This window comes from Drosophila mauritiana, chromosome 2R, assembly GCF_004382145.1.
Source record: "Drosophila mauritiana strain mau12 chromosome 2R, ASM438214v1, whole genome shotgun sequence".
Classification (NCBI taxonomy): domain Eukaryota; kingdom Metazoa; phylum Arthropoda; class Insecta; order Diptera; family Drosophilidae; genus Drosophila; species Drosophila mauritiana.
In genome coordinates this window covers 22,110,134-22,121,063 of record NC_046668.1, presented here as the reverse complement: position 1 = coordinate 22,121,063, position 10,930 = coordinate 22,110,134, and the positions used below count along the sequence as shown (strand labels likewise).

The following is a 10,930-nucleotide window of genomic DNA, read 5'->3' as shown; positions in this document are numbered from 1 at the left end:
GTGGAAAGCTCCGCCGCCGCAGCTTTTCCACCCACGCTCGCTTGCTATAAATGTTTATGGCAGCCGTTGGGCTCTGCTTTTGATTTGCAATTTGATTTACGGCCCAATGGAATGGAATGGGAAATCGGGATACTGGCGAAAAAGGGGCAGTGGGAGTGGTAATGCCATTGGGGTCACTGGGCAAAAAGTCGGCTCACAAGCGATCGAAAATCAAGTATACGCCTAGGGGTACATCTGCTTATCTGGTTATTGGATAAATGCGACAGATGCGAAATTGTTTAAATGTAAGTAAATTCTACGAATTTTTCGCAGTGATTCTTTTGTTGGGCTGTGTAGTGAATATGTGTCCTTGAACAATAACTCACTTAATTATGCATTTGCATCTGGCTCTGTGTGTGTGGGAGTGCTGTCCGGTGTTCAGGCGCCGAACAATGGGCGATTGGGCGATAAAAGTGCGAACTAAAATGCAGCTGAGGGGCTGACAAAATTCTAACTTGCTTAGTGAAACGTTAGAGCTTAAAAATTATGGTTGGCCGCCCGCCCACTTTGCGAGCATCCCGCGCCAGCGGTCGATAGTTTGGCCCACCGAAGGGGGATAAATCCAATAGAGACACACATCGAACAGTTGGCCAGGCGACCTTCAGGAGGAAAAGCTGCCCCGACCTAGACACTGAAACACTGAAACACTGGTGCATTGGAGCATTGGGGCCGAGAGAAATATCGTGAAAACAGAGAGAGCGCTCAGGGTGATACATTTATTTACGCAAGTGTTCGAGCTTAGCGAACGGAAACGGAAGTGGGAGTGGAAATGGAAGTGAAAGCGGAGAGTGTGAGTGGGAGTGGGAGGGGGTGGCTTGGGAGATAGCACCGAGCAACGTAAGCCGCTTACAAAAGCTCCCACATAAAAAAGAGGGAATAACAAAGTTTTAAACAGTCGCATGGCGGATAGTTTCCACGCAATTTTCGCATCCTTTCCGCACCACACAGCTCTTATCCCCATCAGAGTTTTTTCTAGTGGTACATACTTATATATATCATCTGTAATTTCCCCGCTCCGCTTATCCTGTGCGCAATTCGCATTTCCCCGAATTTCCGCCAGGTTGTGAGCACCATTTGTGCCACCATTTGTTGATGCATCCCCACCGTTCTTCTTGTTGGGCCAGGTTATGAATGAAAAGCTTTGTCAATTCAGCTTTCCTCGGACCCTCGGGTCATTTTCACAACGGCTTTCGCTTTCACAGCTCTCTTTTGTTGCTCTTTTCGATTCAGAACGAAGGGTATTAGCCAGGGGACACGAAGGGGTGGTTGTATTTGTTTTTTTTAAACAAGCAAGCCAAACAAAATAAACAGCGAGTAATGAGTGGCTATTTTTACACATAAAAAACGTGTCTTAAAGGCTTACAATTCGTTTTAAGGATCGAGATAGATAGATTCGTTGCACATTGCATTTTGATTTAGTTTTAGCTTTAGATTCACATGTATCTTTCAGATTCTAAATGCCCCGATTCTACAAATGTAGTCTACAGATCCTCACTGTGGTTCGAGTCTTGGCTAGTCGCGAAAGTAGACACACGTATTAGGCGAAAAAAGAGCAGAAAAACAAGAAAAAACATTTATTTTTTCAAATTGTATGCTTTAAAACAAAAAAAGGAAAATATGAAGAAGTTAAGGTTTTTTTCTTTTTTCAAAAATTTTAAACATTTCTTGAACGGATCGGTGCTGCGAAGCGCCGTTCCACAGGCCAGTGCTGCAAGTCGGCTGAGTCGTAGCGCGGTGAAATTCAAATAAATGCGAAATTACTTTGCTTTGCGTGTGTGCGTGTTGCGATCGCACCGTCAGCGTCGATCGCTGCTCATAAATAAAAAGCCGCAGCGGAGCCGCTTCGCCAGCCAGTGTGCGTTTTGGCATGAAATGAAACTGTCGCTGTTCCGCGTGACCCGCTTTTCTCGCAGTGTATCCCAGTGTTTTGCCGGAGATCGTTGAAACATCTATATGACCACGCGATCGAGTGCTTTGCTCAGCCAATTTATATGAGGCAGGCGATTTAATTCGCGACTACTTGGTTACATAAAGGGCAGCAGAGAGCGGAGGACTTGCATAAATTAATTCGGAAACAACTTGAACTACATTATAGCCGGCCAAAATGAGTGTCGAAAGGTAATGGATCAGATCAAAACAATGCCAGTTCGTGTATTTGTTGTGCTAAGCACTGACATCGGGTGTCCAGTCATCGCTGCTTTCTGCGGACTTACTGTCTGGTCAGCTAAAAATACCCCCTTCGAATACTTCGACTTTAAACCCCAGCCAGCGCAAACAAGTTTTCGGTTTCCTTCCGTCGGTCGGTCGGCTGTGTGCATTCATGTTGCTAGGGTCCGCATCATCGCAAAGGTTCTGAAGTGGCCCAGATGCGAGATTAGGACTACCTCTTTTTGCCCCTTCGATTGGTGCGGTTGGGTGCCAGCTAATTGTCGAGTTCCCAATAAAGATATAGTCGCATGAATCTTATCACTACATTACTAACTGCCAGCCAAAACCGTCTTCGTCGATGGGTCTTGTGGCCAAAGTGCCCGATGATCAACGAAATGCGTTCAGAGGAAAGGAAAGATTTCACTTACCTCGCCGAAGATAGTAAATAATATTAGTTTCGAATGTGGGAAAGGCTGATTAGATACGCGGGTATTTACCAGACGGAAAACACGTGTTGATTGAAAACAAAAGTACATTTTCCGGCTCAGCTCAGATGAAATTTATAGAGCCGATGTGCATTGTTTTGAAATGTGCACAGACTTTATGGCCACCTTATCACGATGATTTGAAGTATTTCTACGCCGATTAGCTCATCAATCAATGGCTAAATGACGTTTTACATTCAATATATATATTGAGTTTACATTCAATATATTGATTGATTCGAAATTACTCATCGTAATTGTCGTACTGATGAAATTTCACTTCTGGAACCCGCCTAATTGGATTGGTTAACCCCCCATTGATTGGTGATAAGCCCACCGCCTCGGTTTGAATTACTGCTAGCCGAGATTCCTCGGCTTTCGGCTCTGTGCCACCAAATATGTATATCTTATCTAGAACTTTGCCATCTGGCGTGCCAATTAAATTCAGTTTAGTTATTACGCATACGCCGCGTAGACCGGAACCACCATGCCAACCAGTGGTGGTGAAATGAATCCCCGATTGAGTGGCATGGCGCCACCAGCTGACTGGCACCACCCCTTCCGCCCCACGATCCCCCAAGATTGCCCCAATTAAGCCAAATCATTTGCGGGCTGCCCATTCGATTGGCCGCCCAATGATTGTCTTACTCGAGTTGTGTGCCGATGTGGTATAAATTATCTAATTTGTGGTGTCAACAGTGGGTGAGCGTTTCGGTTTGTAGAATCCGCCGAGTCGTGCAGGCGACTCTTCCAATTCACACATCGGCATATTGATGGACAAATATACTGACTTGGACATCAGTCACGCCGATTGAATGTGATTGGAAAGTTTGCCAGGCAGTTTAGGGATCACAATGGGCCCATTAAAGTCATGAGCTAGGATTCCCTTGAATCGGAAGGACTTTGCATTGGGAGTGGGTCCAAAAACCCGGTTGTTTTGGTACATTGAACCCCTGACATTATCTTCGGCACTTCCTTAATCAATCGCAGACGATTCTGCCGGCGATACAGCCGTGTTATATGGCTCAAGTCGACCGATTTGAAATGTTTTGGTTTTGCCAAAGTTCGCCTTACTTTATTTGCACATTCCCAGCACGGCTGGCAGACTTATGGAGCCTCCAATGCCACATGTGAGTTTTAGGTGCCCAAGGGGAAGTACTCCGCACTCCAGGCCTATTGATATCAAAATATTGTACTGAGTTGCACCATATTCATCACCCTTGATTGGACAAACTATGCCACAAAAATATGTATATCGACAAAAGAGGAAGAAAGTTTGATTCGGTTCATTAAACGTGACTCCGAATTGACCTTGGCGAGCGTTAAAAAAACACATTAACATTATTTAAGCAGTTGAAACACAAGCAAAACAAAGGCGTTCGGCAAAAGAGCGAGAGCGCGAAACGCTCAAAAATCGCCTTGTTTTTGTTTTTACCATGTTTTCTTATCGCGCAGCCAAAACAAACTCAAACTCAGCTGGTTTCTGCTTCCAAAAGTGACGTATTGCCGCTCTTCTTATCACCGAAGGCTTCTCTCCAAGTGCCAGTGGCTCGGATTAAAGTGCACCTAACTGTGGTAGGAGCTGCAATGGGGAATGGGCATGCAAGTGGATTAATTTGAGTGGCGTGTGAAAGGGTTGCCCGCTCCGCCGATCCATGAAATTGCCAATAATTGTGGGTCATTAAGCCCATTAGGCGGGCAAAGTGTTGGACCACCTTGATAATAGGCCAGCCCATACTATATGCTACCCTGTATCTGAGGTCCACAGCTTTGGGGCTGCCCAGTTCATTTGGTTTTCTATAGGAATTATACGGGGAAGAAGGAAGTCATTATATATTTCATTTTCTTTTCTATTCTTCCTCATCTAGAGATGACGAGTATCTCAAATTTGTGCCCCACACGATGTCGTATCAAGTGGTCCCGGGATCGGAGTTCCAGTGCAAGAAGGCCAACTATAGCTCCAGGAAGCTCTCCACCATCGACGAGCAGGACGACGATGCGGCCAACCGGAGGGGAATGATGCACCAGGTGGGTTCAGAAGCTATAGATTCATAAACTAAGGTTCTCGCTTTAGCAGACTGAAGAGAACTTTTTAGTGGGGCATACTAACCAACCCAACCCATATAAATCCAAATCAGGGCAGGGTCTATAATCTTGTCAGCAACTTGTCGAACATCGGACATCTTTGGGATTTCGCCTCCTCATGCGTGACAGATACTAAATATTCCGTGAAGGACAAAATGATAAGATACGCAATTGAACTTTCTTCACGACACGATTAGAAAACGCTTCTGTTGGGGGGCAACATGTGGCGGACATGTGACGGAGCCGCTGGAATTGGAGAAACCAAGCGGGCACGAAGTGTCATTCAAAGTCAGGGTGTCCGCGTCCGTGTCCAGTTTGCTGGCGTCACAAATTGATCGGGCATATGCTCTATCAGTGATCAATGGGCAGCGATCCCGGATCGTTTGTCACCATCAGCGCAAATCAAAATAATGTTGTCCGTGATGCAATTGCAACTTCAATTGATGCCAATTGCTGCTGGGATGGGGCAACCATGATGAAGTGATCGTTAGATTGGATCGAAGCTAGATGGCACATGGTAACAGGAATACATTACATAGTGGCTTGCTCTGTTCCCTTCTAGATTCTGGCCACCTGTGCTGTACTCTTACTTTCCGCTGGATGCGGCATGCCCATTGGCTACTCGGCCATCCTGCTGCCCCAGCTGATGGATAACAACTCCACGGAGATACCCATTGATGTGGAAACGGGTTCCTGGATAGGTGCGTTCAACAAGGTGATATCATCCTCAAAAACCCTTATTAATTCCTGCTCACACCCACAGCCAGTGTCCATAGCCTGGCCACTCCATTTGGATCTCTGCTGTCGGGACCTCTGGCGGACTATCTGGGTCGCCGCAGGACCCTGATCCTCTCTGTGATTCCCCTCCTCCTGGGCTGGAGCACTCTGGCGATCGCCAAGAGCATCAAGGTGGTGATCTTTGCCCGCTTCCTGTGCGGATTCGCCACCGGAATTCTGGGTGGACCCGGACAGGTGAGTAACTCAATGCCACTGGCCAGGGGTTCGTTCACACGGATCACCCGAAACACCCGGAATACCCGGAACAGCCGGACTACGCGGAACCGGATTGTTCGAGTGACCCATTAACCGTAATCGGCGGAGCCTTGAACTCCCCCAAATGGCGCTGCCCCACTGGGAACACAAAAGAGCAGTCGTGGCAGGTGGACAGATTGTCAATTGCCCACTTAACGCTGCGTATTCCATTGTCCCGGCTCCTCTGGTCGCCTCCATTGTCTCCAGCGTCTCAGCCGGCGTTGTTTATTTACGAGCTTCTTATGGATATGTCCGTGACTTATCTTGCGGCCAAAGTGATAACGATAGTTATCATCGTCGGCGGCGTCATCGCTGCCGGACTTTAAATGGCCAGCGCATCATTTGCATTAGGCGCACACATTATACGCGTAGTAGTTCCGGATTCTTGACCTTAGTCTATAATAATAATAACGTGGATGCGGTGGGCGATGCGGGTGGGCGATTTGCTCGGATTTGGATGAATGGGCGCGTGTTCCCCCGGCTTTCGCTTCGCTTTCAATGGTTAATGGTTCGCCGCCTGACGTGATTTACGATTTTATGATTGCCGTCCAAGAGTTCCCACAGATTAAGATGTTGATGTTGCTTCCGTGACCCTCGAATAGATCAAATTGTTTTGCTGGCGAAAGTTCTAGCAGGGTTCAAGGTGGGCATGTATCAGAAAGTAATAGTAATGGAATCATTTATATAGTTGATGTGTGTAGGTGATCAAAGTGGATTAGCTGGGTTAGGAGTAACGTACTACTTTTACCCTCATTGATTAATTTCCTTTACCTTCCCAAAGGTGTACATTGCGGAAACGGCGGAACCCAATCTGAGGAGTCTGCTGATCGGCGCGCCCTATGTGGCCTACTCGTGCGGCATCCTGCTGGTCTACTCCCTGGGCTCCATGATGTACTGGCGGAGTGTGGCGTGGTGCGCCAACGTGCTGCCCCTGCTGTCCATGGTGTCCATCTCGTTTATACCGGAGACTCCGGCCTGGCTACTCCGCAATGGCCACGAGAAGCGCGCGCTGCAGGCGCTCTCGTTCCTGCGGGGCAGCGAGATCACTGCGCAGAAGGAACTGAATGACATGAAGCAGAGGCTGGCCAAGGAGCGGGTGACCACCAGGACGAACGAGAACATCTTCCAGCTGTGCTGCCAGCGCGTGGCCATCAAGCCGCTGGTCATCGTGATCGTGTTCTCCCTGCTGCAGATGTTCTCCGGCACGTTCATCGTGATCTTCTACGCCGTGGACATGATCTCGGAGTTCGGAGCGGAGTTCGACTCCAAGCAGGCGGCTATTGCGACGGCAGCTGTCCGGGTGATCTGCTGTATGGTCTTCTGCGTAGTCCTGATCTTCGTTCGCCGCCGCAGGATCATGATGGTGTCGGGTATCGGCTCCGGCCTGTTCTGCCTGGTGCTAAGTGTCTATCAGTATGCCCGATTCGATCAACCCAAAATGTCGTACGACGTATTCGTGGGTGCTGGCTGTCTCTTGGGCTACATTATCTTCAACACGGCCCTGATGGTGATGCCCGGCATCATGATCGGCGAGCTCTTCCCTGCCAGGATACGCGGACGCACAGCCGGCGGAGTGTTTGCCTCCATGAACGTGGCCCTGTTCATCTTCGCGAAGAAGTTTCCCGCCCTGCAGGCCATGCTCAAGATGCGCGGCGTGTTCCTGGTCTTCGGCGTGTCCAGTTTCCTGCTCACTGCCTTCATGTGCCTGTTCCAGCCGGAGACGAAGGGCCGCAGCCTGGAGCACATCGAGGACTACTTCAACGGGGACAACTGGCTCTGGTTCCGGCGAGATCGAGGCTACAAGACGGTCAACCTGCAGCCCCTGCAGCCATTGAAGGACAACCGGGCGCTGGAGGCCTAGGTCGGGGGGCTTTAGTCTTAAAACAGGTCTTAGCTTAGCTAGTTTTAGCCATACTCATAGTTCTAGCCACAGTGCCTCGTAGTCGCCCTAGACTCGCTCGATTTTCCAGTGACCCCCAATGGGTCACTCCGACAGGGAATCTTCAAATGTTAGGTTACCAATTCAAATTGTGATCGCTAAGCTTTAAATTGTGTCTAATTGTTAATTAAAATTATGATTAGAAATAAACAACTTGAAAAATAAAGGGCATCTTTTGTTTTACGCGCAATTTGTAGAAAATGTCTGGAATAACCAACTTTTTAAATGTTTGAAAATCTCGACGTTTATTAACATTTAAATAAAAATTAGGGGTACTCATAGTGAAGTTGTAACGTATTTGAATTTCAAATGGTGGTATTAATATTTTTCTTGGAGAGTATTTTTCTGCCCACACGAGGACGGTCACTCTGATTCGAGAATTGCGGGAAACATGGACAGCGTGAGTTAAAAATATTTAGATATTTAACAATTTAACATAGCAACAATTTGATTAAAGGATCTGAAAGCCAAGGTCGAGAGCTGCGCCCGTACGGCGGACACCTTTACGCGCCTGTACTACGCCTCTGTGGACAACCGACGCCAAGTAAGTAGAGATCCGCCGTAAAAGTGCATTTTATGTGAAATCGAAACTCAAATGGATTTCAACTCCAGCAAATTGGACGCCTCTATTTGGACAATGCTACGCTTAGCTGGAATGGGAACGGGGCCACCGGTCGCCAGATGATAGAGAGCTACTTTCGGGAGCTGCCATCCTCCAAACACCAGTTGAACACCCTGGACGCCCAGCCTATTGTGGATCAGGCTGTGTCCAACCAGCTGGCCTACCTAATCATGGCCAGCGGCTCCGTCAAGTTCTCAGATCAGCCATTACGCAAATTTCAGCAGACTTTCATCGTGACCGCCGAGAACGAAAAATGGAAGGTCGTCTCCGATTGCTACCGACTGCAGGAGGTCTGAGAACCACTCACTTGTTGTATTTTAAGCTAAGCTAAAGATCTTACGCCGTAACGAGTTTATTTACATTTTTAAGCTCTTATAAATAGATTCACTTCCTATTTGTCCGCCTCTGTCTTGGGCTTCTTGGTGGCCGGCTCGTCGGCGGGCAGTTTCTCGGAGAAGATGGCCTTCGGCTGCGTCTGCTTGTAGGCCGGGGCTATCCAGTAGGGATTCTCGGCTGCGTCCTTGGCGTACTTCAAGATGGCTTCTCTAGGATCCTGGTCGTCGTCCACCCGCTTGCTCAGGCCTAGATTGCGGATGACATAGGACGAGAGGGTGCCGCCGGAGCTGGCCACGCGGCCGCCCTGACCGCTGGTGATGGGCAAGTCCGGTCGCTGGGACTTGACGGGATCCATACGGGCCTTCTCCATCCGCTTGCGTGAGGTGCGCGACTTCTCCTGCCTGAACAAGGGCAGGGCGTGCGGCGTAATGATCTGGGAGACTCCCACCATCTCCATGGGCTGCCTCTTGCGATGCGTCTTCACTACGCACAGCTTGGCGCCCCGGATGCTGCGGTGCTCATCGTAATAGCACTTAATGGTTCCATTGCCACAGCTCACGAAGAGTTGGTTGAGCTTCGGGTGCCACAGCGTTTTCACCACGTGAGCGTTAGACACGGGAATCCGCTGCACTTCCTCGTAACTCTTTGTGCTGTAGAAGTACAGGTTCGCTTCGGTCTGGCCCTTCGGAAGCGATTCTCCGGTGACTAGCAGACGATCATCTGGACTAAAGCAGCAATCTGTTGTGTCGTAGCGGGAGAACAGGTTCGTCCAGGTATGCAGCGGCTGTTTGAACTGCCGCAGATCCCAAAGCTTCATGGTCTCGTCGTTGCTGCGGGTAGCCAACTGCTGACCCATGTACGAGAACACAATAGAGGTGATCTCCGAACCCTTCTGATGCGCATCCCTGACGCAGTGCGTGGTGTTCACAAACATCTTGCGCGTGTCCCACGTCTGAATGGAACCATCCACGCAGCCTGCTGCTATGAGTGTGGCGTCCCTGTTGAAGTTGCATGATGCTGCGTTGGTGCGGAGGCCTCCCTGCGCCCTTGTCTTGATCACCTGCAACTGCTCCTTGGACTTCAATCCCTGCCAGATGCGCAGAGTGCCGTCGAGAGCTGCGGTCAGGAACTGCTCCCTGTTAAATGGATGCCAGCAGCCGGAGGTCAGTTGTGCCACGTGACCCTTGGTGCGCGACATGTCCGAAATATACTGGTCGCCCTTGCAGCACTCCAGTTTCTCGAATCCATCGCGGTCGAGGACCTTGGCCTGGGCATTTCCGGAGATGACCAGGATCATGTCGCCGGTCACGGAGTACTGGAGAGAACGTATAGGATGGTTCTCGCACGGCTGCAGCTGCCGGAAGCTGCGCATGCCCGAGTCCATGCCGGCGAAGTCCCAGAAGCACATGTCGTAGTCTATGGAACCAGAGACCAAGCGGGCACCCGAGGGATCGCCAGCCAGGGCAAGGACAGCGCGGGAACCGTGCTGCATCTGCACCTCGTGGGTGTAGGGTATGCGCTTAGCAAGGCTTTGTTCGTCATCTGAATCTTCATCGGACGAATAATCATCGTCATCGGAGTCTTCGTCTTTGGACGACTCCTTCTTGCCTTTCTCCTTGTCTGTGCTTACAGCTGGTGGTAGGGGACCTATTACGTCCTCCTCTTGCTCGTCTTTCTTGTCATCCTCCTTCGGCTTGGACTCCTCCCTCTTTTTGTCCATTCCCGGGCGGGTAACTCTCGCCTTTTCTATCTGTTCGTTGATGTCGAACACCTTGGCCGCCTTCCGACCGAAGCCACTGATGCCCATCACTTCCTTGAGGTGCTGGCTCTCCGGATCCTCGGCCACGTCCTCGATCTGCCGAATCATCTGCTGCTTGTCCATTTTCTTGAATCCTCCGCCATTTCCGTCGGCTTCAGTGGACTCTTGTGCATCTTCCCCCTCGGTTTCGTTGGATTTTGGCTCCGTGGGCGGCACGTTTACATTCAGTTTGATTTTCCCGAAGGAAATTTTAACGCGTTGCATTATTTTAAGGCTCCACGCTTAGTGGATTTTCAAATTTTTAAGTTAAACTATATTTCTCTGAAAATATGCGGCTATTTTGTAAACAAGTGAATTGAGTGACCGTTTATATTCGGACTGTTAATTTGGTATTTTAAGAGATGGAATGAATTGTTATGGTATTTAAATCTGGCTTGCCCAATATAATTTTAAAATTTATTAAAGACATATATTGTTCATATATT

At 49.0% G+C, this 10,930-nt stretch overlaps 3 protein-coding genes across 3 annotated transcripts; 2 read left to right on the top strand and 1 right to left on the bottom strand.

The window, feature by feature from the left end:
- Positions 1-1,878: 1,878 nt before the first annotated feature.
- On the top strand, positions 1,879-7,890 carry LOC117136486 (facilitated trehalose transporter Tret1-2 homolog). The gene is made up of 5 exons (XM_033297425.1): positions 1,879-2,157; positions 4,541-4,700; positions 5,320-5,458; positions 5,521-5,729; positions 6,571-7,890. Exons 1-5 carry the CDS (start codon positions 2,144-2,146, stop codon positions 7,648-7,650), a joined length of 1,602 nt encoding a protein of 533 aa, XP_033153316.1. The 5' UTR covers positions 1,879-2,143; the 3' UTR covers positions 7,651-7,890.
- Positions 7,891-8,026: 136 nt separating this feature from the next.
- On the top strand, positions 8,027-8,744 carry LOC117136487 (NTF2-related export protein). The gene is made up of 3 exons (XM_033297426.1): positions 8,027-8,128; positions 8,186-8,272; positions 8,341-8,744. The coding sequence occupies exons 1-3, from the start codon at positions 8,120-8,122 to the stop codon at positions 8,644-8,646; spliced, it is 402 nt and encodes a 133-aa protein (XP_033153317.1). The 5' UTR covers positions 8,027-8,119; the 3' UTR covers positions 8,647-8,744.
- LOC117136485 (gastrulation defective protein 1 homolog) lies at positions 8,687-10,810 on the bottom strand. Its single transcript, XM_033297424.1, has one exon. The coding sequence runs from the start codon at positions 10,707-10,709 to the stop codon at positions 8,742-8,744; it is 1,968 nt and encodes a 655-aa protein (XP_033153315.1). The 5' UTR covers positions 10,710-10,810; the 3' UTR covers positions 8,687-8,741.
- Between the last annotated feature and the right edge of the window lie 120 nt (positions 10,811-10,930).